The sequence below is a fragment of the Sarcophilus harrisii genome, chromosome 1 (genome assembly GCF_902635505.1).
Source record: "Sarcophilus harrisii chromosome 1, mSarHar1.11, whole genome shotgun sequence".
Classification (NCBI taxonomy): Eukaryota; Metazoa; Chordata; class Mammalia; order Dasyuromorphia; family Dasyuridae; genus Sarcophilus; species Sarcophilus harrisii.
Window position 1 is genome coordinate 651,509,298 of NC_045426.1, and position 26,628 is coordinate 651,535,925.

General features: G+C 48.5%; 3 protein-coding genes across 3 annotated transcripts; all 3 read left to right on the forward strand.

Moving 5' to 3' along the window:
• Positions 1-2,548: 2,548 nt before the first annotated feature.
• LOC111719176 (phospholipid phosphatase 3-like) lies at positions 2,549-7,424 on the forward strand. The gene is made up of 7 exons (XM_023496747.2): positions 2,549-2,692; positions 2,811-3,018; positions 4,279-4,433; positions 5,571-5,845; positions 6,205-6,262; positions 6,527-6,703; positions 7,019-7,424. The coding sequence occupies exons 2-7, from the start codon at positions 2,841-2,843 to the stop codon at positions 7,118-7,120; spliced, it is 945 nt and encodes a 314-aa protein (XP_023352515.2). The 5' UTR covers positions 2,549-2,692; positions 2,811-2,840; the 3' UTR covers positions 7,121-7,424.
• Positions 7,425-9,327: 1,903 nt separating this feature from the next.
• Positions 9,328-13,005, forward strand: TUBB4A (tubulin beta 4A class IVa). The gene is made up of 4 exons (XM_031947734.1): positions 9,328-9,516; positions 10,360-10,468; positions 10,612-10,722; positions 11,255-13,005. Exons 1-4 carry the CDS (start codon positions 9,460-9,462, stop codon positions 12,313-12,315), a joined length of 1,338 nt encoding a protein of 445 aa, XP_031803594.1. The 5' UTR covers positions 9,328-9,459; the 3' UTR covers positions 12,316-13,005.
• A 3,376-nt stretch (positions 13,006-16,381) lies between these two features.
• Positions 16,382-26,421, forward strand: DENND1C (DENN domain containing 1C). Its single transcript, XM_012542061.3, has 23 exons — positions 16,382-16,481; positions 18,645-18,709; positions 18,868-18,911; positions 19,156-19,205; positions 19,450-19,569; positions 19,854-19,923; positions 20,008-20,088; positions 20,218-20,292; positions 20,580-20,633; positions 20,765-20,875; positions 21,410-21,510; positions 21,603-21,648; positions 21,725-21,826; positions 22,577-22,702; positions 23,013-23,114; positions 23,206-23,296; positions 23,439-23,479; positions 23,606-23,677; positions 24,262-24,306; positions 24,392-24,499; positions 24,631-24,707; positions 24,922-25,123; positions 25,970-26,421. Exons 1-23 carry the CDS (start codon positions 16,465-16,467, stop codon positions 26,360-26,362), a joined length of 2,193 nt encoding a protein of 730 aa, XP_012397515.1. The 5' UTR covers positions 16,382-16,464; the 3' UTR covers positions 26,363-26,421.
• The last annotated feature ends 207 nt before the right edge of the window (positions 26,422-26,628 follow it).

A 26,628-nucleotide genomic window follows, 5' to 3' on the forward strand; every position in this document is an offset into this window, starting at 1 on the left:
ATGGAATATCACTGACCTGCAAGAAACGATGAAATGGACAATTTCAGAGGAACTGAGGAGAGTTTCATGAACTTGATGTAATAGGACTCTTTGGTCCTTTGATCTTTGGGGGTGGCTTGGGTCAGAAAATCCTGAATCTTCTGGCTTTGGACCACCACTCACCACCCACCCTTAATTCACCTGGAGATTACTCTTCAAGCCACCACCCTCCACTCTTAATTCTTCTGGAAATTACTCTCTACACCACCACCTTCTACCCTTAATTCATCTGGAGATCTATCCCTAGCCCCAAGCTACAGAAGGCTAAATAAAATTGAACTCTGTCTCTAAATTCCCTGCTACTTTCCTAATCAGGATCTTAGCCCGCTAAGAGAACCCACAATGTGAATAAATCCTCTTTTGCCAATCTTAACTTGGAGCCAGGGACTGCAAATTCTTTTGCAAAACCTGCAACACCTGTCTGGAGACCCCCAAATACTGTTAGGGTGTCTCATCCCTCAACAAACTGATATAGTGCCAAGTGAGCAAAACTGAGAGAAGAATTTCTACAATAACATTTTAGGGGAGAAAATGGTTTTAGACTTCAGGATTCTGATCAACCCAATGAGGAACCATAAATCCAAAACAATGAAGATGGACTATTTCTCACCACCTGACAAAGAGGTGATGAATTTAAAATGTAAAGAGCACTACATTTTCAGACATAATCAATGTGGGAATCTAATCTATTGGATTATCCCGACATATATTGCCTTTTCCAGTTCGTTTGTTGTTGTTTTTAATGTGGTCATTTGGGAGGAAGGGGAAGTGGGAGGAACTGATTAATAAATTAAATACCAGTTGTCAGCAAAATAGACTATTTTTTTTTTAAATAAAAGAATTAGAAGGAGAAGAGAAACCAGGGAAAGAGCCGCCAGAAAGGTGGAAGGACTAAGGAATGCGTAGTGACTGAGAAGGCAAGGGAAATTGGAATCCCAAAAGGATAGTTAATTGCTACATGTGGAAGAGAGTTACTCGGAGATCACGGAACCGATGAGCAATGGGATGAAACAAGGTTGGACATTAGCAGGGCCAGAAGTCCGAAAGCATCAGAAAATGAGGGATGAGGTGTCCCCGGGCAAAGTTGGCCTCGGACACACACGTGTATCCCAGACACATATTCTCAAGAAGCCCTCATCTTCCTAGGCACACAGTGCTCACGTACACACTTCCAAAACCACACACAGGGAGATTGTGTCGGGGACTCTGGATTCAACCCCCATTCTGCCTCTGTGTAACCTTGGCAATGAGCTGTCCCCTTCTAGCCCACAGTCTTCCCGTCTGTAAAACGGGACTAGCTACGTTGTAATTCCGTTCTGGTCAATCCCTAACCAGTTCTACCCTGACTGAAAGGAATAAAAGAGGTAAAGGGGGAAGGCGGGAGAAGAGGGGCAGCTCGCTTGCCATTGGCCGTAGCTGGTGGCGCCCACCCCATCAGCAGCCCCTCACCCCGCCCCTTACTGGCCCAGGAGTGCGGCGCGCAGAAGCTAACTGGCTGGAGCAAGCGCCGGTGACATCCCGGCAGCCCGCTAGGTTCTAGCTGCGGCCCATCCCTGAGGCCTGGACCAGACCGGGGCCCAGTCTCAGGGTGAGCAGCCAGATGCAAATCACGAATCGTTGAAACATATTCTGGAAACTGAATGGAAACTGCGGTTGGATGTATACTAAGGGCACACCCTGAGCTCCGGCCCTTGCCCAGGCCGGACACAGCCCTCCCACCTTCGGGCATTGCCAGGGCCCAGGCTCCAGCCTCAGGACCAACCCAGCCCCCAACACCCAGCTTCAAATCCAGCCTTCTCCTGGGCTCCACAGCTCCAAATCAGACCCTTCCCGAGTCCCGGCCCATCCCGTGGCCTGGAAAGTACACTGTTCTGAAACCAGGGAATCCAGATTTGAATCCCATCTATTTACTGCCTGTGTGACCACGGGCAACCCACTTCTCAATGGCCCTTAGTTTCCTCTTCCTGTGAAGAGGCTGGAGCCTTTATAATCGGATGGTCTCCTGGCCCTTACCTCCAGACATTACCCCAACCCAACTATTAGCTTCTAGGTCCATCCCTCCAGATCTAACTCAGTCCTAGACACCAAAGTTACTCCTTGGGCCCTTCCAGTTGTGAACTTTTGTCTTCAAGCCCAAACTCCAAAAGCCCAGGGAAGGATGATCGCCAGGAACCTTCCCTCCCTTATCATCCTCTTTTCCTTTTCTCCCTACTCTTGGCTAAATCTTTTGGCCTGGACTTATAGGTCCTTGATAAAAGTGCCTTTCACCATCTCTCCTCCTCTCCCCCCACAGTAACTCAACAGTTCATCCCTCCCCATCTATCCTCTTGAGGTTCTGTGGTTCTTCCTCAGTGTCACCTCCAATGTCCCCTTCCTCTTCCGCTTTCCCTCCCTCACTTTCTGCATAATATTTCCACCTTCAGGATTTCCCAGGGCTTTGTACTCCCCCTACACATTATCCCCACATGGATGACTCAAGGCTGAACCAGCCTTCACTCTCTCCCTCAGTTCTGTCTCCACCCAACTGGACCCAAAGCCTCACCTCCTCTGTTCTCTGACTATCCCTGCCTGCCTGGAACATCTGAACTTGACTGGTATCCAGGGCAGTTGACCCAGACCCTTTACTCTTCCAGCCTCCACCAAAGGAAATAGGGTAAGGAGGGGTGTCATGTTAGCATTTCCACACTTCACCCAACCCACAAGAAGGCTCTTGGGTAACCCATCCCCCTACTCTGGAAGCCAAGCAAGTGCCCCTTTTAAATTGGTTTTAGGTAGGACCTCAGATTCCTTTCACTGTCTTCATGAACAAGCCAGAGTTCGAAGAGCCAGACTGCCAGGTTTTGGCCAAGCAAGAGTCCGAGCATCAAGTCTGGCCTGATGACAGACACACAGACCAGGTGACTGCTCAAAAGAACAGTTCATATCCCCATGGCTACAATAAGAAATTATTCTTGGTGGACCTGATCTGCATCCTTCTGGGTAAGTCCATTGGGCCACAATTGAAGGCTTAAGTTCGATGTCAGGATCATAGGAATAGGTCAAGGATAACAGGGGGTTCTTCTTTTGGGAGAGGGGCTAGAATGTAGCATGAGCAGCTTTATACAAAGTTCCTCAGGCCTAGGGAGCTCAGGAATGAGTTCAATTTCCCTTGTTCCTCTTCTCTGCTTCTGCACCCTCAAAAGGCTTCATGTAGCACCTGGAACACTTGTAGACCTGTGTGTAGGTGAAGGGCAGCCAACAGGTCTGGAGAGTGAATGTACAGGAGGAGTCACCTCTAAGCTGGCTCACCGCCACCCCAGGCTCTACTCCAGCTCTTATTTGTTGTAGCATGGCAGAACACTAGATTGGGAGTCAGAGAAACTGGGTTTTTATATCTGCCCCACCATTTATTTACTAGGTGCATGGTCTTAGGGAAATCATATTGCTCCCTCTGGACCTGTTTCTCAAGTGAGTGGATTGGACTGAATGATTTTTAAGGGCTTTTTGGTTCCAAATCCTGTGGTCTCATTAATGACTCCTTGTTCCAATTCTTTCCCCCACTCCCACTAGTCAGGCATGTCACCTTGCTTGGGAGGGTACAGAGCAACTCCATGCCCAAGATGAGGGCATGGAAGCTGTGGGTCTGCACAGAAGACATCTATGCTTCCATATCTAAGGATTCCATCAGGGGAAGAAACTGGGACCAGTCATCTTAGTGTACAATTCAAGTTTTCCAGCCATGTACCAGCTCCTGACACAAATATTTTTGAGCTGATGACGCTCTGGGGGAGGGTCTTATTATTATGAACAAGGAACTCTAGGACAGCCCAAGATCCCCTTCTTCCATGTCATACCTGTCTCAAAATACATCCTGATACAATTACAGAAACACTCACTTCCACAAGAGAATCAGAGGCTCATACCCCTGTTTGGATGCTCACAATCCCAGGCTTTTTCCCAGCACCAGGAGAGAAACACAGGCCAGACTACCCTTCCTTTCCACCTTCAGAGGGCAGAAACACAGCCAGATGGTGACCATATCATCAGCCCTCATCACTTCTGGTCAGGGTCTGGGCCACTGAGACCCTCTCCCCTAAGACTTTCCCTCCTCCCATGTCATAACAAGGAGAACCTGGGAACTATCTTTTCAGGAAAGTTGGGTTTCCTCCATGTCCCTCCCTGCCCTGCACATGTGCAGCTCTAGACCTTCATCTTGTGTGATAATTTAGGAAATCACTGGAAATATTGTTCTATTCCTAGTCTTCATTCCTTTCTTCCTGTGTGAGGCAAATATCGTAGACCCCATCCATGTTGGCTTCTACTGCGAAGACAATAGCATCAAATACCCACTAAAAGTTCCGACCATTGACAAAACTATCCTCGCCTGCACCGGCCTTTTCATCTCCATCACCTCTGTAAGTGGGGAAGGGAGAAGGAGCACTTCTTAACCAATGCCCTTCCTTTCTCTGGCCTTGGTTTTGTCATCTGCAAAATGTTGGGGTTGAGAAACTTTGTTGCTAAGATGTCTTCTAACTCTACTAGTCTCATACCTAAGGTCCTTTCTAGCTCTGATATTCTATGCATATCTATGCATCCGATCCCAACAAATAAAATATACAGCATCAATTCCTTCCTCAATGAGCTATCACATGGATGAATCTGAAGTCAAAATCTGACCTCCAATTCTTGCTAGTTCTGTCATCTTAGGCAAGCCATTTACCCTAATTTGTTTCCTCATTTGTAAAATGGGGAAAATAATAGTATTTTCCATTTCTATATTAATTTAAGATAGAACTTTCTCAACCCCATGAGGCACATCATAGTAGTATTGAGCCTTTAAGGGATTAAATGAGATAATGACAGAATAAGCTTTAAAAGTACTTTATAAAATCAGCATTTTTACTCTTTGGGTAGAAGTCCCAACTTTCTGGATTCAAGAGTCAGAAAGACCTGAATTTGAATTCTGCCTCAGACACTTATTAGCTATGTGATACCAGGGGAATTTTTCTATGCTTCAGTTTTCTCAAAGGATAACACCACCTCCCAAAGTTGTGAGGATCAACTGAGACATGTAAAACTTTGCAAATCTTAAAATGCTGTAAAAATGTTTGTTCTTATTATTCAGAAAATTGATCTTTTTTCTGGCAACATGAGAGATCCTATTCTTTTTTTTTTTTTTCCAATGACTAGCAGAAGCTTGTCATTTTCTTGATCAATGAGGAAAGTTATATATTTTCCCACACATCAAAAAATCCTACCTTAGGGAAGGGGCTTGTAGAGGGAATCTGGTCTTTACCCCCACCTAGATGGAGAAAGATGGCAGGTTTTTGCTCATCCCCCAAATGGAAAAAGAGCCATCATACATATAGATGATGCTGGGGGAAGTATGTAATTAACTGACTGATTTCAACTCCTCCCATTCCCAACTTTGATTTCAATGGACTCAAACTAAGTTTCCAAGATAGACTTTTACAAAGCTTTCAGAAGCTTAGGGAGGATAATGGGTCTCCTGGGACAAAGGTAATGGGTAATGGATTCAAATGCTGCCACAGATCATCCTGGGAGAGCTACAGTGGTTACGCTTTCAGGAGCTGACCTCGCCAATGCTGTTGAGCAGCACCTACATGACCATGATCTATAGAGAGCTGAGTGCCTTCTTCTTCGGAGTCACTGTGAATCAGTCTTTCACCAGTATTGTCAAGATTTTCACAGGTCGCCTCCGCCCCAACTTCCTGGATGTGTGCCAGCCAGCCTACCTGCAATGCAAGATTGGCTATATCACCAACTATACCTGTACTGGGGACCCAACTGAAGTATCCAGGGCTAGGTAAGGGGGTGCTGCCTGCTAGCTTGGGAACAAGTCTGTAGAGAACAGTCATTCAAATGGGCAATCAGGTTATAATGGGAAAGACACTAGACTGAAAGTCATGAGACCTGGATTCAAGTCCCAGAGTCCTTAGCCTTGAGCCTTCTAGATTAGATCTTCAATGTTCTGTATTCTAAGGACTCTCCTCACTCAAATGTTTCCTGATTTAGTAGATGGATTCTTGCTCTGATCATAGGTGTTCTACTGTTCTGTGATTTGTTTGGGGGTGTCCATAGCAAAGACTGCTGTAGAAAGTCTTGTATTCCAGCATCCTTTAGGGTCTGCATTTCATTAGCTGCCCCTCTTGCCTACCACTGCAGGAAATCCTTCTTTTCTGGTCATGCTGCCTTCTCTATGTACTGTGTGATCTATCTGATGGTGAGTATTTGTGAAAGGAAGAATGGGAGGAGGCTGTGGGTCTGCACAGAATCCAAAGATGACTCCATTGTGCTCCCAGAGAGAGGCTATGGAGCTGAGAACAGCATGGCACAACCCAAACAGAACTGGCTTTTGTCACCCAGGCAGCCTTTGTCTGGGAAGCCAAGCAGCCATGCCAGGTCATGTGAGGGTAGTGGGACAGGCAAAAAGCCAGAATCCAGCCCTCTGGGAGGGCTGGGCTTCTTATTGTCCCTCTACCTCTAGCTCTACCTGCAGGCTCGAATGATTTGGAAGGGGTCCAAATGGCTCCGGCTCATGCTTCAAACCATCCTTCTGCCCTTGCCTTTGGTCGTGGGCTACTTTGGAGTTCAAAATTATTGGCATCATTTTTCAGACGTATTCGCTGGCTTTTTACAGGGGCTGATCACAGCCCTCTGGGTGGTAGGTTCCACCCTTAGGGAAATGGGAACACTAGGGAGCCCCAGACAGTTGTATGAGGATCCTAGTATAGAAAAAAGGATGACCTCACTGGGACTTGGAACCTTGATATGTGATCTTGAGCAAATTGCTTCCCCTCTGTGAAATGGAGTTTGTGGGGTTGGTGATAAATGGTAAAGCATTATGAAGTGATGAGAATAGGCAGAGATCAGGAAAGAAGGCCAGGACTATCCCCAACTCTGGGAGGGATCTGGGACCCCAGACGCCAGAGGTAAGACTGGGATAGAGAACACACTGCCTTGGTACACCCTTCCACAGGTCTTCTTGATCTCGGATATATTTTCTTCTGAAAAGTGCTTGTCTTCAGGCTCTTCCTCCTGCTCTGAAAACCAGGATTCAAGTGAACAGACCAGTTGCTAATCTTGGGGTCCCTCAACCCCCAGCAGTCCACCAGCCACGGGAAGCTTGGTGTTCTCCCATCACTACATACTATTGCTCCCCCTTCTTTCCTACCTCCCCAAGCACTTTCAATATTGTTTGAAGATCATGGGTCAACAAATCCAAACTCTACTCTTTCACAAAAGTCTTCAACACAACCTGAAGATACCAAGGGACCGGAAGGAATAAGGCAGTAGGAAATTCCACCTTCATCTTCGTGAGCAATGCTCAGATGCGGCAGCTGAGGATGATTATACCCCTCACCCAGGGCTATGAAGTTTCTTTATTTAAAGGCCCACAAAACAAAGTTTTTGTTTTTACTATAGTCCGGCCCTCCAACAGTCTGAGGGACAGTGAACTGGCCCCCTATTTAAAAAGTTGAGGACCCCTGCTGTAAAGTAAAATACTTCATATGGTTGTAAAACAGTATGGGAAGCAGTAGCCTTCTTCACGCCATTCTAACAGGAAGCTGGCTTTTCCCTGGGATGCTTAACACAAGAAATCCCACCTCAGATTGGCTCTCTTCTCATGCCCTCTGTCCATGAAAAGGAGGGATGTGTCCAAGAACTTAATGATCACCATTTAGGAAGCATCCTCCCTCTCAGTCCTTAGCCTTGAGACTTCCTGATGTCCTGCAACAATGTAACATGAATATTATTTTACAATAAATGGTTCGCTTAGTGGTTGAGGGTGAGATACTTCTGAGGAATCTGTATCAGTACAGATATTGAATGAAGGAGGGGGATGGTGAATCTCCACATTTTCTGCCCCAAGTAAAAAGCTACAGGCTGGGAATAAGGAAACCTGAGTTTTCAACCTAGCACTCCCACTAAGTCACTGTGTGATATTAGCTAAGTCTCTTCCCCTTTCTGGATCTCAGTTTCTCTATCTATAAAAAGTAAAATGATCTTTAATGACCCTTACGCCCTAAGGACACAGTGAGGCTGGGTAAAAGCCTGTTCTTTGCGCCTCTCCTGCCTGGCACAGTCTGTGCAAAAGCAAAGCAAATTCCCTTACTCCAGAGATTTGGGAGCACACATGAAGCCTCCTCGACTAAGGACTGGGCTGGGGGAAAAACACACTGCATTAAAGCCCAGCTTGGGGAGGAGCCCCATCAGGCAGCAGCCTCTGGAGTACAAGGGATATGCAGTCACTGCCGGGGGGAAGGGGACCGTATAGCGAGATGGGGAGAAGGTAGATTCTTGGCATGGGTGGCCCTGGATCCAAGTAGGAGCAAAAAGCCTGGAAGCCACCGTATGTCGCATGTATGTTGGTTCTCCGACTCGCAACACCCAAGAGAGGCTTATAGTAGCATGTAGTCCCGGGACTGACTGTGGGACTCCTTTCGGAATGTGCAGAGCCCCTCCCCCTCTCCCCCTCCCCCTCTCCCTCCCCACTACCACTCGCCCCGGAGCAGCAGAACAAAGGGAGGGCCCGGCCTGCCCAGCCACTGCGCTGGAGATGGGGGGGAGAGGTTAGCATCCACTCCTCCCCAACCGGAGTGGGGGCCTCCAGCCCTGGGGACTGAGAAAGCGCGCTAGTCTGGCCCCCGCCGCCCAGGGAGCCTTTACCCCAAACCTGTCTCCACGGCTCTGGCTGCCCAGACTCACCCACCTTGAAGCCCGGACCCTTCCAACCCAAACTGCGCCTCACTTGCAGACAGGAGTGCGCGGGGAGCGAAGCTCTAAGGCACCTTTCCGCTCGGCATCCTCGCCTTCCCAAGCTTTCTTTGCTCGCCCCCATTCCGCGCCCCAGCTCCAACCCCCCCAGCCACCCCCTCCCCCGACCTCTGGTCCACGACCTCGGGAAAGGAGGACAAGGGCCAGGCGGGTTTGGATCGAGAAGAACGGAAAGGACAGCCAGTACCCCCGGGGGGGGGGGGGGGCGTGGAGGTCGGGTGCAGTCCCAGAGGAGTTGGGCCGCCTAAGCCCGGGAGGTGGACAGAGAAAGGCGTCGGGCTTGGAAGGGTCACTCCTTCCCCGCAAAGGGGAAGAGAGGCAGGCGCAGTGCGCAGGGAGGCGCCCCCACCCGCCCCCACGGAGAGCCGCCCCCACGGAGAGCCGCCTGTGCCCACGACCACCGGCCCCCACCCCGGAGGTTGCAGGTGCAGCGCGATCAAACGCGCACGCGCCCTGGGAGAAGTAGCCGGGCGCAGCCCGGTGGGAGGGCGGGGGCGGGGGCGAGAGTGACGTGGTGGTGACGCTGCGCTGCGCGAGGGGACATATAAGGGGCGGCCGGGCCGGAGAGGCTCACTCAGCGCGCGCCTACCCCTCCCCAGGAGTGCGAGCACTGGAGCGCGCGCGCGCCCCCCCGCGGCCACCATGCGCGAGATCGTGCACCTGCAGGCGGGCCAGTGCGGCAACCAGATCGGAGCCAAGGTGGGGGCTGCTTTCTCTCCCTTCCAGGAGGCGCGTGCGCAGAGCGGGGTGCCGGGGAGGGCCTGGGGCCCCAAGGTGGGGTGAGGGGATAAAGGAAAGAGAGGGGCAGAGCTCTCCGTCCCCCTCCCGCCGACCCAGAAAGTCCTAGGAGGCAGTATTGTTCTCCCCCACTCCTCCCCGTGGGGGGGGTCGGGAGCCCTAATAAAGAAGGGGGAGGTGAAGCTCTGTCATCTGGGACAGAGAAATGGGCCGGGGGAGCCAGTGAGGCGGGGGAGGGGGCATGGAAGCCTGCGCCCCTGAGCGGGGGCCGCGGCGTCCTGGGCAGAGGAGGGGCCCCGGCTGCACAGCTGGCTCTTTCTGGCTCCAGCGGACCCTGCTGATATAAATAGACCCGCCCTTGTTCTCTGCGCCAACACCCTCTCCCACCCTAGCACACACACATACCCCGTTGTTGGGTCCCGGCGGCCGGCCAGCCCTGCCCCGAGAACCCCCAGGCGGAGAGCTTGGCCAGAAGGAGCCAGCTGTTGCAGCCCTCCCTTCCTCCTTTCTCCATCTATTCTGCCCGTCCCCGTGTCCCTGGCCCCTTCCACTTCTCTGTCCCCTTCCCAGTGCCTGCCCCTCCCAAGGACTCGGTCTCGGCAGTCTCTGGATGCTTCCTCTTGCTCCCCATCCCCGCTGCCACGGATTCCCCTCCTTTCTCTCTTCACCTTGTATACCGGGGCCTGAGGCCCTTGTTATATGCCGGCGGTGTTGTGTACGGGAGGTGGGGGGAGAGCTGTCCCAAGATCCTTCTTCCCCTTGGAGGCCCTGACCCCACCCTCTTCATGATTTTCCTTGCCCTAGTTCTGGGAAGTGATCAGTGATGAGCATGGCATTGATCCGACTGGCACTTACCATGGTGATAGCGACCTCCAGCTGGAAAGGATCAATGTCTACTACAATGAGGCCACAGGTGAGCCAGTCTGCCAGGAGCTTGTGGTTTGTGTCCCCAGTGGGGTGGTCTGCTCACCTCCGTGCCTGATGGGAGCTGGGGTAGGAGGAATGGAAGCAGGGGGAATGCATGAGTCCCCAGCTCTGACAGATTTCTCTCCTTAGGAGGGAAATATGTGCCCCGCGCAGTACTGGTGGACCTGGAACCAGGGACCATGGACTCGGTCCGTTCTGGCCCCTTTGGGCAAATCTTCAGGCCAGACAACTTTGTCTTTGGTGAGTGATGGAGAGACAGATGCATGATCATTATTATTGTGCTTACAGAGACCAAAAGGACCACACGTCTCTTCCAAAAAGTTGGGGGCAGGCTGCAAAAATAGCCTTTTCTTTTTTCTTTCTTTTTGGCTGAGGCAATTAGGGTTAAGTGACTTGCCCAGGGTCAAACAGCTAGAAAGTGTTAAGTGTCTGAGACCAGATTTGAACTCAGGTCCTCTTGACTTCAGGACTGATGTTCTATCTACTAAACCACCTAGCTGCCCCTAGAATAGTCTTTTCTTTTTAAGGTACTAGGTTTCCAGGCTTTCCCCCTTTTCTCTCTCCCCTCTATTTTGTATTGCTTCATTCTTAGCAGAAGTAAATCCAACTCGGGGACTCTGTCCAAATAGTACAACACAGGAGTCCTACCTCCCAACTGCCCCTTCTTTTCACAGTTGCTTAAGGGGTTACTGGTCCAAAAATGTGGGCTGCTTGCTTTAGGGTCCCAACTCCCCCTCCTTCTGTGACTAAGGATCTCCCTTGTTCATTCCAGGCCAGTCTGGGGCTGGGAACAACTGGGCCAAAGGTCACTACACAGAGGGTGCTGAGTTAGTGGACTCGGTCCTGGATGTAGTTCGCAAGGAGGCGGAGAGCTGTGACTGCCTGCAGGGCTTCCAGCTGACCCACTCGCTGGGTGGGGGCACAGGCTCAGGCATGGGCACCCTCCTGATCAGCAAGATCCGTGAGGAATACCCAGATCGCATCATGAACACGTTCAGCGTGGTGCCCTCACCCAAGGTGTCAGACACCGTGGTGGAACCCTACAACGCGACCCTCTCGGTCCACCAGCTGGTGGAGAACACAGACGAGACCTACTGCATTGATAACGAGGCCCTTTATGACATCTGTTTCCGTACCCTCAAGCTCACTACACCCACCTATGGGGACCTCAACCACCTGGTGTCTGCCACAATGAGTGGAGTCACCACCTGTCTCCGTTTCCCAGGCCAGCTCAATGCTGACCTGCGAAAGCTCGCGGTCAACATGGTCCCCTTTCCCCGTCTCCACTTCTTCATGCCTGGCTTTGCCCCCCTCACCAGCCGAGGGAGCCAGCAGTACAGAGCGCTGACGGTCCCCGAGCTCACGCAGCAGATGTTTGACGCCAAGAATATGATGGCAGCCTGTGACCCCCGCCACGGGCGCTACCTGACAGTGGCTGCCGTCTTCCGTGGCCGCATGTCAATGAAGGAGGTCGATGAGCAGATGCTGAACGTGCAGAACAAAAACAGCAGCTACTTTGTGGAGTGGATCCCCAACAACGTCAAGACAGCAGTGTGCGACATCCCGCCCCGGGGTCTCAAGATGGCAGCCACCTTCATCGGCAATAGCACCGCCATCCAGGAGCTCTTCAAGCGCATCTCCGAGCAGTTCACGGCCATGTTCCGCCGGAAGGCCTTCCTTCACTGGTACACGGGCGAGGGCATGGATGAGATGGAGTTCACTGAGGCTGAGAGCAATATGAACGACCTGGTCTCTGAGTACCAGCAGTACCAAGATGCCACAGCAGAAGAGGGAGAGTTCGAGGAAGAAGCTGAGGAGGAAGAAGTGGCCTAGAGTATACAGACCCCCTGTTACCCTTCCCAGTAATGACCCTGTGTCACCCTCACTCTTGCTTGATACTCTTCCCCCTGGATTCGGCCATGCCCCTGTGCTCCCTCTATTTCTCTGCTCTTCACGTGACTTCATATTGTCCTCTGACCCCACCGAACCTTTATCCCTCTAAATCCCTTATATTGTCTCCCTAATTGATCTGCAGGCCATCTACATCCAGCCTCTCTGATCCCACCCAATCCTTTGTTACCCCAATTTCCCTGATACTTGCCCCCCTGATTTTTCTCCAATCCTCCCTCAGTTTCTCTACTCCTCCAAACCTTGGCCATCCTAGGCCTTCTCTGAAACTAGTCTTGGAAGGGGGCCCATGAAAGAGAGGGTTTTAGACCTAGAAGAGATTTTAGAGATTACAAGCCCTTCTTCATAAAAAGTGGCCTTGAGTCATACTCATAGAGCGAATGATGGAGTCGTGACCTAAATCCCGTCCCTGAATGTATCCCTTCTCCCAAATAAATTCTTCCCTCCTCCAAATAACTCCATCCTATGCTATGTTGGGCACGTTTTCATTTTCCAAATGAGCATGCACTAATTTCCACCTTAGCCTAGTGTTGTGACTTGGATGGGGCTGGCAGGGAGGGGGTAGGACTCAGTAAATGTCCCTAAACATTTACACAATAAAATCATGATAACACACTTGTGTGGAGAATTCTTACTTTGAATGGAGGTACGTGGGCTTCAGAGGAGGAAGACTGGTGTAGGGGAAGTGGATTATAGGCCCTTTGGATAGGGAAGTATCTCCTTCCCCCATTATCCAGGAAAGCCTGTGTCTGTCCCCCAATCCATATCTGGGACCTGGCACTTGTGCCCAGCCAGCAGCTGGGCTAGAGAGCATGACCTGCCCCACCCTGCTCAAAATAGCCCAAGGCCATGAGCCTGGTCACCTGACACCAATCCCCATCATGCTCCCTTAGGAGGGAGGCAGAGCTGAAAAGGGCAGAAGCTTAGAAAAGGGCTAACTATAAAACACTGAAGGACCCCAGGTTTGTGGGAACAGCGATAGCATAGACTCTCATAGCCTCTGGCTTCTTGCACTTTAGCTGCCTGACTTTAGAGCAAAGTTCCAGTTATTAAATTATCTGCCATGGGTTTCAATGCTGGAAGGAATCTAGTCCAGTCTCTACAGTGTACTGAAATGAAGAGCTTTGCTTATGATTATACAGGTAGTTGGCAAGAGAACCAAGATTCACAAGTCTTCTACCTCTTAATACCACTGAGAGCACACTTTAAAAAAATAAAATCCTTATTTAACAGTATAAATATTGAGAGAATTCACTGAAACAGATACATTGGGTCCCTGACAAATGGTATTATTTGTGATTCAGGGCAGTGGAAGAACATTTTTGCAAATCCATAAAATTGTTTGTTTTCCCTACCCATTCCTAAAGCTGATGGCTTTGTGAGAAAAGAGAGATCATAGGTTTTGCAACTGGAAGGGACTTGATAAAGGTCAACTACTCTATCAACTTGTACCTTGGTTTCCCCACTGGCTAATGTTTTACATCGTCATACCAGAGAGTCAAACTGGTATGTGAGTAAGTGACTTTAAACAATCTGCTTTGAAAACAAGAGTAAACTTAGATGCATGTATACACGTAAGTACATGTATCTGTATTCACATATATATGTACACATACATATATATATGTACATATTTTAGGAGACTCCAGATCAAACTGAATATGGATGTTTGGGGGATTTTCCATCTCCCCGAAGCAAGAATTTTCTTTTTTCTAGAATTAATTTCAATTTTATTAACATAGAGGGCAATCTTAAATAAAAAATAATGAACACACATAGATGTAACTTATAATAGTAGCTATGATACAGGAATCTGTTGGGTAGGCTTGTTTTTGGTATAAAATTTCTCAAAGTCATGGGTTTGATGACACTGCTACTTATTCTTTTATAATCTCTCCCCACCACCACTTTCCCCTACTGAGTTAAATTAAGAAGAAAAGAAAAGGCAAAATAAAGTTTTTGATACATGCATAGTCTAGCAAAACAAATTCCCATATTCACCACATCTGAAAATGTGTCCCCATACTTTCAGTTTATCAAACTTAACAGGAGGGGAGTGACATGTCTCAACATCATTCTTCTGGTTTATCTTCATGTTAATCAGAGTTTTAAAGTTTTTCAAAGTTGTTTAGCTCTACAGTGTTTCTTTTGAGATAGTCTCCTACTTCTTGGTCACTTTGCTCTGCATCCATTCATAACAGTCTTCCAAGTTTCCTCTGAATTGTCTAATATAGGCACAATAATATAGCATGATATACCACAGTTTGTTTAGCCATATCCAATAGAAGGACACCCCCTTAGTTTCAAACTTTTGGCTAGGACTAAAAAGGCTGATATCTTTTTTTTTTTTTAACATATGGGTCATTTTCCTTTCTTTAATTAGGCTTTTCATTGAATACATTTTCCTCCTCTCCCTCTTTGATGAATGAATGAATAAAAAAGTGTGTATTAAGACTTACAATATGTGTATCTAGGATATACTGTGACATATTTAACATATATAGGACTGCTTGCCATCTAGGGGAGGGGGTGGAGGGAGAGAGGGGAAAAATCGGAACAGAAGTGAGTGCAAGGGGTAATGTTGTAAAAAATTACCCTGGCATGGGTTCTGTCAATAAAAAGTTATTATAATAAAAAAAATTGAAAAAAAAAAGACTTACAATATGTCAGACACTGTGCTTAGTGCTAAGGTGAGTGAGACTGTCCATATCCTCAAAGAATTTATATTCTAATGGGGGAAGATAACACATCTAGGGATATAAGGAATTGTTGATTAGAGAAAGTAGTTTTGGTCTGTAAAGTTGCAGGGATTGTGATTGGAATCTTGAAGCAGTTCATTAAATATGCCCTTTACAAAAGCAACAGTAGTGTTGATTTGATTTTCATTCAGAGCAAGGAGTGGAAAGAATATAGAGAAGCTGCCCTGGCCTGGATGAGGCATCTGGCTAGATATAGTGAGCTAGGAAATCTTGCACTCATTCAGTTATCAATAAACATAAGTCAGGTCCAGGGTAGGATTCCCAAAACTGAGTGAATTAATTCAAAGAAGGAGCAAATTTAGGGGAACTGGATCCAGTACAGTAGATCCAGAGTTCTTTCACCCCACTTCATCCCAATCTTTTCTCCCTGATATTCTCACCAGCCAGGTCCTAAGTATGCTTCCCATCAGGATCTCTCTCTCTCTCTCTCTCTCTCTCTCACACACACACACACACACACACACTTTGGACTCAGTTCCATTCCTGTCTCTCTAGAACAACATAATTGGTACATAGATCGGTTGGAATAAATCCAGTGTTGTTGGCCACTTTGGGTACCTGCAGTTCTGGAAATGTGAACCTGGTCTCTGGTTCTGTCATGTCCAACAGCTGCCGGCTTCCTGACAAATCTATATCTGGTATCAGAATTGTGGTGCTGTGGGCATGCTCATACTCACTGTTTCTCCCCATGAGGAACAGGAAATGATGGGAAGGTACGTGTTTATTTGTGTATCTCTTAAGTACCTCATTTTGTGTTTCTCTCTACTATATAACTCAAGACTCCCTCTAGTGGTCTTCCTGTGTTTGGATGGTGAGTTGTCCGAAAAGCCAGTGGGAGGAGGGACGGACAGAGGGGTAGGGATAGAGAGATGGAGGAATAGAGCAGGATGAAGGAGGCCGGAAGAAAGGGAGGGAAGGAAGTTCTCTGAACGGACAGGTAGGAGAATCTCAGCAAACCATTTCCAAGGAACTATAGAAATTCAATTAGCAGGTGCCCAACTTTGCCCAAGAGATGTGATGCTGGCCTCCAGTTACTTCAGCTCTGATCTGGACCCAGAAACTACTCCTCAGTCCCACTTCCTCATGGGGGAGACTAGGAGGCAGTGTGCTTGGGTTCTGTAAAGCTAGCAAGGGAGGGGAAAGTTGTCTCCGGGGGACGTCACCCAGCAGACTTCCTCTCTAAGCCACACAGGAAGAAGAAAAGGCCCAGCACCCAGCACCCCTGGCTCATTGCCTCAGCACGGGCCCCTGTAGGGACCCCCCCAGGGACGCCTATCCTGGCCACATTGTGCTGCACCCATTCAGCAGGGGGACCATGGGATCCGATATCAAGTAAGATCCAGGCATCTCCCCATACCCCTTAAATATAGCCTTTGGGTAAGAATTTGAGATGAGAGAGTGCTTCTGTATTGGGCTATGGGGGAAATGGGGGAAGAGAGGGAACAGATCTGATGCTAGAGAACAGAGTAAACTGGCCACAAACCTAAGAAAAAACAGTTCTAAATACACTTCAAAATCTTCCTCTGCAGCCTCCATCATCTCAAGTCCCCTTCAGCCTTTGGATCTGTCTCTATAGGCTTCTTTCTCTCTGCTGATCTGTGTTTCTGTGTGTCTCTGTCTCCTTGTCCCTACTTCCCTTCATCTTTCTCTCTTCCTCTCCTTCTCCCTCTCACTCCTCCTCTCCTTTCTCTCTCCCCCTTCTCCTCCCCCCCCTTCCATGTCTCCTCCTTTTTGTGTTTATCTTTCTTTGTTTTTCTATCTCCTTTCTTCCTCATTTCGGTTGGCTTTTCTGACTGTTATCCTAGCTGGTAACCACCGGGGAATAAATGATGGGGAGAAGAGGAATGTCTTGTGCCTTCCCCAAAATAGTGTAGTCAGAAAGAGATTCTGTTCATGAGGACAGATAAAAGACACAGAGACCCAGGGACACACACCAACCAATCACTCCACAAGCATTTATTAAGTACCTACTAGATATGTCAGGCATCTGTTAGGCACTGATACACAAAGAGAAAAACAAAAGCTTACATTCAGAAGAAGAGCTAAAACATATATGTAGCTATTTATACAAAATAGATTAAAGAAGGGGAGAGAGGTGCACAGCAGCTTAGGTAACCCTGAAGGCTTCATGCAAAAGAGAACATGAACTGAGTCTGGAAGAAAAATGAAGTTTTCCAGTAGATGGAGGTGGGGAAGAAGGACATTCCAGGTATGTAGAACATAGGGATAGCAACAGGAGTTGAAGCTTCAAGTGTGAGGAACAAGAAGACCAGTTTGGTTGGATTGAAGAGGAAGCAGAGGGGGGATGATATGTAAAAAGACTGGAAAGGTTAGTTGGACCAGGTTGTTGAGAGCTTTAAATGTCAGACGTTGATTTTCTAGGATATAAGGAGCTTGGGGAATTTATAGAGTAGACCCATCAGACCCATGCTTTAGGAAAATCATGTTGGCAGATTTGTGAAAGTTGAATTGAAACAAAGAGAGATTTGAGGCATGAAGGGAGACTGGGGGAGACCATTGAAAGAGCCAGGTGAGGGGGAATGAGGGTCTAAGCTTGGAAGGGGTTTGTTTGATTAGAGGGGGACAGACACAGAAATATGTGTGGACAGTGATTTGGATTTGGAGTTGAAAGACCATGTAGCCCAACCTCTTCATTTAGCAGATGAGGAAACTGAGGTCCAAAGATCCGAGAGCCTCTGCTCACTTTGCTTCCTATCCCTGGAAAATCCTTACTCTCTTTCCCTCTTTGACCATTTACCTCCTACCTATCCCATAAAGCCCAGCTCAAATGCTGCCTTATCCATGAACCTTTCCTGATTCTTCTTGTTAATAATTATTTTTCACCCTGGTTTGTACGTCAGTCCTTTGTACCTCCAGTTTTTAATGCATTTATCAAGTATTATTTGGATTATCATTACTTTTGAATCATATCTTTCTATTAGACCTTAAGCCCCATGAGAGCATACTTTAAGACTTACAAAGAAATTTCTGTTACCTCATATAATCCTCATAACAACCCTAGGAGGTAAATACCATTATTATGCCCATTTTACAGATTAACATTTTACATAGTTAATGTTTATGTGATGCTTACTATGTGCCAGGCACTGGTCTAAGCATATTACCATTTTTATATTATTTGGTCTTCATGACAACCTTTTGAAGGAGATGTTATTATCCTCATTTTGGAGATGAGGAAACTGAGGCAAATAGGGGTTGTGACTTGCCCAAGGGCACAGAGCAACTAAGTATTTAAAGCTGGATTTCAACTCAGATCTTCCTTCCTGACTTCAGGCATGGCATTTTATCCAGTTTGCCCCCTAACTGATGGTGAGAGAGGTTAAATGAATTGCCCTGGCTAGTAAGGGTTCAAACTCAGTACTTCCTGGCTCCAAGGAGAGCATTCTGACTAGTGTGTTACACACACACACACACACACACACAGGTTCCCTGAGTTGTTGGAGCCTTAGCCTCCTACCCCTGTTTGTTCCCCAGGGAGGATCCCAAGAACACATTTGCTTGGTTCTTTGAGGCTGCCTACCCCACCTCCCTGCAGGAGGGTAAGTTGAGGGAATTCCATTCAGATTCTAGGGTTAAGATGAGGGTAAGGAAAAAGGAGCAGAGATGGTGAGGCTCCTTGAACTGATGGTGGGGGTGGCAACAGGATAGACTGGGTTATTTGGGAGGCCTAGAGCTTACTAACCTGCTGTCCCTGCAGCACCCCCCATCTTGCGCCAGTTCCCTAAGGATTTCTGTGATCAGGTATGTGCTCATCTGAACCCCAGAAGCCAGGGTTCCAGCCCTGCCATCCCTTTCCTCCTCTGTGGGGACCCCAACCAAAGAAAGGGATGAGGGAGGGACGACAGACTCAGACATCCTGGCCCTGATGGGGTGGGGAAGGGTAAAGGGTGTAAAGAGGCCTCTATGTCCAGGTTTGGACCTTCTCCACCCTCCAGCACCCAAACCCTGCCCCTGGCCAAGCTGCCCTCACTGTTTCCATCCCTAGGAATTAATGCAAACGGTACCCAAATTCTGTTTCCCTTTCGACTTGGAGAGGTGAGGAGAAAAAAATGGAGAAAGATCCACAGAAAGACAAGAGACATCAAGACCCAAAACCATGCAGTCAGAGGGACAGAGGGAACAGCAAGACAAAGGGAAACTGAGGCTGGGGGGGACAGAGGAGAGACTGATGGCTGGGATGAATTTGAGCTCTGCTGTGGGTGAGGGGGCCTGGGAGGCGGCATGAGGTGGGGCAGAGGCATTGAGTAGCTTCTCCTTCCCTCCCTCCCACGTTCACCAGGGCAGGCCACACTCTAGCTGCCCAGCACTTCACCTTTGTCCTCACCGATTTAGCTGGGAGCCGAAGATTTGGCTTCTGCCGTCTAGGTACCAGTGCCAGAAGCTGCCTCTGCATACTCAGGTTGGAGGGTAAGGGGTGGGAGGGAGTGATGGGCTGGGGACCAGCAGGCCTAGGATGTCCCTAGTTCTGTCACAGATTAGCTGTGCAACTTGGGTAGGTTCCCATCCCCTCTCAGAGACCCATCTGTCAAAAGCTGGGGGGTGGAGAGGAACATGCCCAAATGACATTCTCTAAGGCTCCTTCCAGCTCGAATGTTCTATTCCAGCCCCCCCACCCAGGGGCTGGGATGGAAGGGGGATGGAATCCTGTTCCACCCCAGAGCCAGCTGCCCCTTCTCCCCTCAGTGATCTGCCCTGGTTTGAGGTTTTCTACAAATTGCTCAACAATGTTGGGGATCTGTTAGCCCAGAATCAGGTAAGGTCCCTTTTCCTCTCCACTCCCCATCTCCACTTGCCTGCTTGTTCCCGATTCCCTGCGTGACCCTGCCTCCACTCACAGGTCTCTGAGGCTGAAGAACTTCTCTCTATCTTGTATCTACATCCAGTACCTGGGCCAGAAGCCTCTTTGGGGCTGTCTCTGGTATGTATCCCATTCTGGAACACTGGGTCTCCATTACTGTAAAGTAATGGGGTAGCCAGCTTCTTGGATTGGAGTGGAAAAGTGCCTTGGCCCCATTCTTCATCCCTACCTCTCAATGTGTACCTTCAGGACCGGCAGGAAGGCAAGCTGAAAATTACCACTCACCCCAGTCCTCTGCCTCCTGCACCTGGGACCAACCAACTGGTGAATTGGGAAAGGGCTGGAGTAGGAACTGGAGTCTGGGGGCAAGGATCAAAGCATCTAGGAAACTGCAGATAATGTAGTGCATCCCAGGGGGGATCCAAGTTGGTATTGAAAGCCAGGAGAGATCAAGTGGAGGGTTCTGGTTGGTTTGGAGAGATCTGATAACAAAAGCCAGGAGTAATCAGGAAGGGAGTGGTGAGAAAATTATGGGGAAGCTGGATTCCTTTGGAGATCTGGAAGTCAAGAAGGAGCCAGATCTGAAACCTTGATATTCTTCCCAACCTCAGCTTTCCTGCTTCATTGCTCCAAATTCTGGATGCTTGCCCTCCATCCCAGAAAATGTGAGTTGTGGTTCAACCAGGGAGCAAAACTAGGATGGGCAGGGGTAAGGACGGGAACTTGGACTGGCCAGAGACAAGAGGTTTCAAGCCCAACTGGCACTGCTGTCCCTTGTCTATCCATCTGCTCACAGAGGAATCTGACTGAGTTGGTGGTGGCTGTGGCTTCAGAGAACATCGTGGGCCTCTATAGCTCTCTACTCAGTGAGCGTAGAGTTCTGCTCACCGCCAGCAAACTCAGCACGGTGAGACCCAGCTCTATTCTGTCCTCATCTGGCTTGAAGATGGAACACAGATTAGGGCAATGGGATCCTAAGCAACAAAGGAGTAGGGATGCAAATTCAGGGGCTGGGAAAATTCGGCAATGATGGCAGTGGCTCTAAGGGCCCTGAGTCTCGGGTCAGAGGAGTGAGGACAAGGATTCAGGATCCTTTTGGTGGAAAGGGAACACAAAGGCAGGTTACTGGAGAACCTCTGGGCTAGAAGAAAAGGCCCAGTGGCCCAGAACTTCTGGAGATATGAGTATCTCTAAATACAGGAGAATATGAACAAAAATGCTTGAACCAGGAGTCTAGGGGAAGGGACAGGAATGAAGGGAAGGCAGATCTATGGATGGGAAGCTGGGCTGGTGTGATAGGGAGTGAATGTGAAATGGAAGGAATTTGGTTCTGAAAACACTAGAGAGGACGTGAGGACAGGACTCTTTAGACTCTGTGGGAGCCTGTATGGTTAGACAATGGGCCCTTAACTCCCTCTCTTTGGATCTCCATCATTCCCAGCTGACAGCCTGTGTTCATGCATCCTGTGGCTTGCTGTATCCTATGCATTGGGAACACATACTCATCCCCACACTACCTCCCCACTTGTTGGACTATTGCTGGTAAGGAAATTGGCAGGCCGTGAGCATAGTGATCTCCTGGAGCTATCTTTCCCTTCCTTATCTCACCTAAGTCATTCTTCCTCTACCTGCAGTGCCCCCATGCCTTACCTCATCGGCGTCCACACCAGCCTTATTGAGGTGAGTGAGGCTGGGAAGCAAAGAAACATTCTCTCAGACCCAGAAACCAGAGGGCAACCTGATTCTCTCTCCTCAGAGGGTGCGGGACAAGGGCCTCGAGGATGTGGTCATCTTGAATGTGGACACAAACACCTTGGAGTCACCATTCCAGGATGTGGATACACTACCCCCTGATGTGGTCAGTTCTTACCTTCCCTGTGACTTCCTTCAAGACTCCCTTTGTCTTTGACAACCATTTACCATCTAGTATCATCCCACTCCAAGCTTATCTGGGTGCAGATAGGGCACATATACATCACTCTCCTTTTACAATGATGAGCAAGATGGAAAACACTCCCAGGGACCCCCATCTGCTTGGTCTTCCCTCATGTTCCTAGAAAATGAGGCACTATCTATAAGTTGCTGAAATAATAGGCTATGAGTCAGGAATCCTAAATTCTTGCCCTTTTTTGTTCTGAATTCAAGGTGTAACCTTAAGGAAACCATTCTTCATTCACACCCAAGGTCTCAACTTCCCCTTTTGTAAAATATGGATGTTGGATTTGATGAGGGAAGCATGGTATGAGTGAGAACTGGAGTCAACAATCTGACTTCAAATCTTGATTTTGCTATCCTGAGTAGCCTTAGGCCCCTTCTCTAACTTCTTAGGACTTGTTTCCCTATGCAAAATAAGGGTGTAGTATTGGAAAATCTCCATGGTCTTTTATAGCTCCCAATCTAGAAAGATGCTTTTTACACTGACATTCTAGGCCTCATGAATGGCTCTATCATTCCAAATTCTTTATAAACCACCTCAAGGACTTTCACTTAGTCTCCAGATGCATTGTGATAGTGCTATGTTCTGGGGGCTGAGCCCTGCATCTGCTGGGAAAAAGAGGGGCAAGATGATCCCTCTCAGGTTCCTTGTTCTACCTTTTTTCTGGACCAGGTGTCTCTTCTGAGACTAAGGCTAAGAAAGGAAGCTTTGGCTGCTGGTGATGGCGTCTCTCGACTCTTCCTGAGGGCCCAAGCTATGCTGTTTGGTGGTTACAGAGATGCACTGATCTGCAATCCTGTGAGCAGACATCCAAATGCCCAGGCCCTGGGGAGGGTGGGGGGGAAGGGATTAGACTAGTGAGGTCTGGAGAACAAAACTCCCGAGGCGCAGAAGCCATGGGTTGTAGTCAAGGATACAAAGAGAAAAGGATTCTTGGGTTCTATTACTTAATTTCCTTTTAGTCAGCTCAACTGGGTGGCAGTGGTGGGGTGGAATCAAGGGTTCAAAGTACCCTTTGACTGGGGTACTGATCAAGAAGGTGAAAGGATGAAGATGGGAAAGGTATTTTAGGATGCAATCTCTCCCCCTCTCTACCCCACCCCCCCAGGGACAACCTATGAAGTTCAAAGAAGAAGTTTTTGTAGCTCAGAAGCCAGGACCCTTACAGACCTTCAGACAAAGTGCCATCCACCTCCAACTCTTCAAACAGGTATATCCAAGCCAAAGAAGTAGGCACAGGAGAAGGGGGTATCCCCAAGTACCAGGGCTGGCTATTAACCCGACTGATTGTCCCTCCCCAGTTCATAGATGAGCGCCTTGAGAAGCTGAGTTCTGGTGAAGGCTTCTCAGACCTGTTTGAACAGGAGATCACTAGCAATGGCCTGGCCTCGGGTGAGACATTAGGGTCCCAGCCCCCGGTGATCTCAGGATCCAGGTTCCCGGTTCCCAGCCTCAGACCAGGGCTGGAAGGGAGGAATGGGGAACAGACCAGTCATTACACTGGTGGCCAAAGTCTCTTTCTCCCCCAAACCAGGAAACCTGCGATCCTATCAGCTCTGGGCAGATAATCTGAAAGTAAGAAAAGTCCCCCCAGGGTCTCAACTCTTGCTCTGTATTCCTTTAAACCCAAGCCATTCTTTATCTCCCTGTCCTCTTCCCCCACCACTCCCGGCAATGAGCCTCTCCTGTATCCATCTCCAGAAAGGCGGAGGAGCCCTGTTGCATTCTGTGAAGGCCAAAACCCAGCCAGCCGTGAGGAACATGTACCGATCCGTAAGCACCAAGGAGATGGGGGTGGGGTGGCAGCCGTCATAGTTGGGTGCCAAGCTGGGCGGGGGCAGAGAATCTTGGGAGAATAACAGAGCCTGCATATAGAGCTCAGAGGCAAGGAGGGACCCAGGGAGCCCAGGATAGGGAGTCACCACCAAGGAAGGGGAGGAGCTCCATGGATGTGGTACAATCTGATAGATTCCTTGCTAACTAGTTTCAAAGCTGGTTCAAATAGTGACTATGTTTCTTCAAAGGAAGTGTAACAAATTTTAAAACTGCTGAGTCTATCGTGTTACATTCTTGCACTAGCTAAATTTTGGTGCTGGGGCAAGGTTCAACAGTATTGAGTTGGGAAGCATTGAGACCTGGATCCAAATCCCACACAGGAGAGGCCGGGCAAGTCACTTTACTACCTGGTTTCCTCATCTGTAAAATGGGGGTAATACCAGTAAACTCCTTATCTTCCCTTGCCGTGAGGATCAAATGAAGGAATGTATGTACTATGCAGACTTTAAAAAAGGGCTTCAAATTGTTAGCCATTGTTAAGAATCCCCTCCGACCATGTGTTTCCTTTTTCCCATCCCCAGGCCAAGATTGGACTCAAAGGAGTACAAAATCGGCTAAAGTACAAGGTAAGACTTGAGAGGGACTAACTGGAGGGCCTGGAAGTGGGGTGAAGACAAGGTTATTGGTTTACAAGTCTCCTTTCCCGCACAGGATAGTGACCCCTTACTGCAGAGGTGGGGTTCTCTTCGAGTCCCAACCCCAGACAACCGCTCTGAATGTCTTCAACGTCGTCTACCCATCACCCACCACTTTGGCCAGGTAAAGGACCACCAGATTACCCCGACATGTACAGATCACCACATGGTTACATGATCAAAACCCAAGAGCCACTTTACACCCTGAAGGAAAAAGTCTGGGAAATGCTAACCTTCCCAACATACCCCTTCTAGTCCAGGCCCCTGCGTCCCCGCCACCGAAGGTCCCAATCCCGAACTGAGGACGAGGTACCTGGGGGAGAGGAACAAAGGTAGGCTGGATTCTTCTGGGCCTGGGATTGATTTGGGAATAAAATGTTTTACATAACTTCACAGGTAGTTTCTTAATAGAGGCCAAGGGAAAGGGGGAGAAAATGGAACTCTTTTTTAAGTTTTAAAAACAAATGTAAAAAAAATTGTTTTAAATCTAACTGGGGAAAAATACTAAATAAACCTGAAAAAATTGAGTCCTCTCTCCTCCCTCAGGGAGTCTCTGCCTGGGTTCAAGGAACCCTGGGGACAAGATGACTTCGACAGCAACTTCCTGGGCTCAGGAGAACTGGACCTGCTTGGGGAGATCCTTGACAACCTCAGCATCGGGATGTCTGGGCCTGGACAATCCCCTGGTCTGTACCCCAGCCATAGCTTGGACAGCTGCCACTTAGACCAGAGCAGCTGTTTCAACTTGGTGAGTCCCCTTTTAGAACCTCCAGCTCAGCCACTAGACTGTTTACCTCAATTAATGGGTTCTCCCAAAGCTGACGGAGGAGTGGCACTAAATCCATTGGTTCCATCAGTTCTCTGGGTCACCCTCCTTTCTAAAATTTCTGGTCGACTTTCTACCTCTAAACAATAATGCATAGCATAACTACTAGAGATTTCACAGGTCATCTAACTTAAAGCTTCTTAAACCGTGGGTCACCACCAGTCATGTAACAATGTGGGATTGGCAAAAAATCTGGCAACAGTAAAAAGGTTTCTGAAAGCACCAACAACCAAAAGTCAACACAAAATCAAACCTACATTGAATCTGAGGTGTCTCTAGCAGTGCTTACCCATGTTGTATGGCTCAATTTCACTAGAGCTTTGGTTCTGAATACACATGTTCATTTTACACTGCATATACCCTTATGCCACGAAATACAATCAAAAGCTGCTCAGACCGGAGTCAGGGTCGAGTAAAAATTTCTGGGGTGAAAAGGGGTCATGAATGAGAAAAGTTCAGGAAGCTGTAATTTCTAGCACTTGGTAAAGTGACCTTGGACAAAACTCAACTTCTATAGAAACACAGGGGTACCAGACTCATCTACAAAATGAGATTGGACTAAGTGATTATCTAGTTTCTTTATCTCTAAGACTCTTGTCCCCATCTAGTAGTCATCCACTTTTAGTAGAGGGAATCTTACAATCCAATCCCTCCAGGCAGCCCATTTCAAGGGCAGAGTTAAAAAGTTTGGCTCTATCTCAAGTGCTCCATCATATCTGCTTTCTACTTCAGTTCAGCTGATTTTTCTTCACCCTGTCTCTCCCCTAGATACTTCAGGAGGAAGAAACTTCAAAGGAACAATTGCTGTCCCCCATAGTGCCTACTGCAGCTCCTCTCAGTCAGGAGTTGGAAGAACCCAAGACTTCTCATGCCTCCATGGAGACTGTAGCCTCCCAAATCCCTTCCTCAAGCCATCAGCAACTCCTGTTTGAGGAGAAAGAATTTCAAGAGCCACAGTTGCCACCCTGTGGGACCTTTGCTGTACCTCAGTCCTCCCAAGTCTTTGTAGAGCCAGAGATACCCAACATCTGTGCAGAATACAGGCCCCCTAACCCTGTGCCAGTTCCCCAGGACACTCCTAGAGGAGTACCCCCACGCCTCAGAGAGGGGGTCTCCAGTCAGCCCAGGGTAGCTCAGCTCAAAAAGCGATTCGAGGGCTAGGGGCAATTCCTCTGCTCAGACCATGCTGAGAATAAAAAAATTCATTAATTTGGATCTCCTCCCACTCCCACACAATACCAATTTCATTTATACCAAGTCCCATCCTAGGCCTTGAAGCCTCCCCAATAAAACCGTTTGTCCAGTGCCCGTGGTCTCCATCCTCACTCCCAGGGGAGGCAGGATTGTTCCATACATATGCCAAGCTCTGCCACTTGGCATCCCTCAGACCTTCCCAGCCAGACTGTTAGTTCCCCCAGATGAGGGAC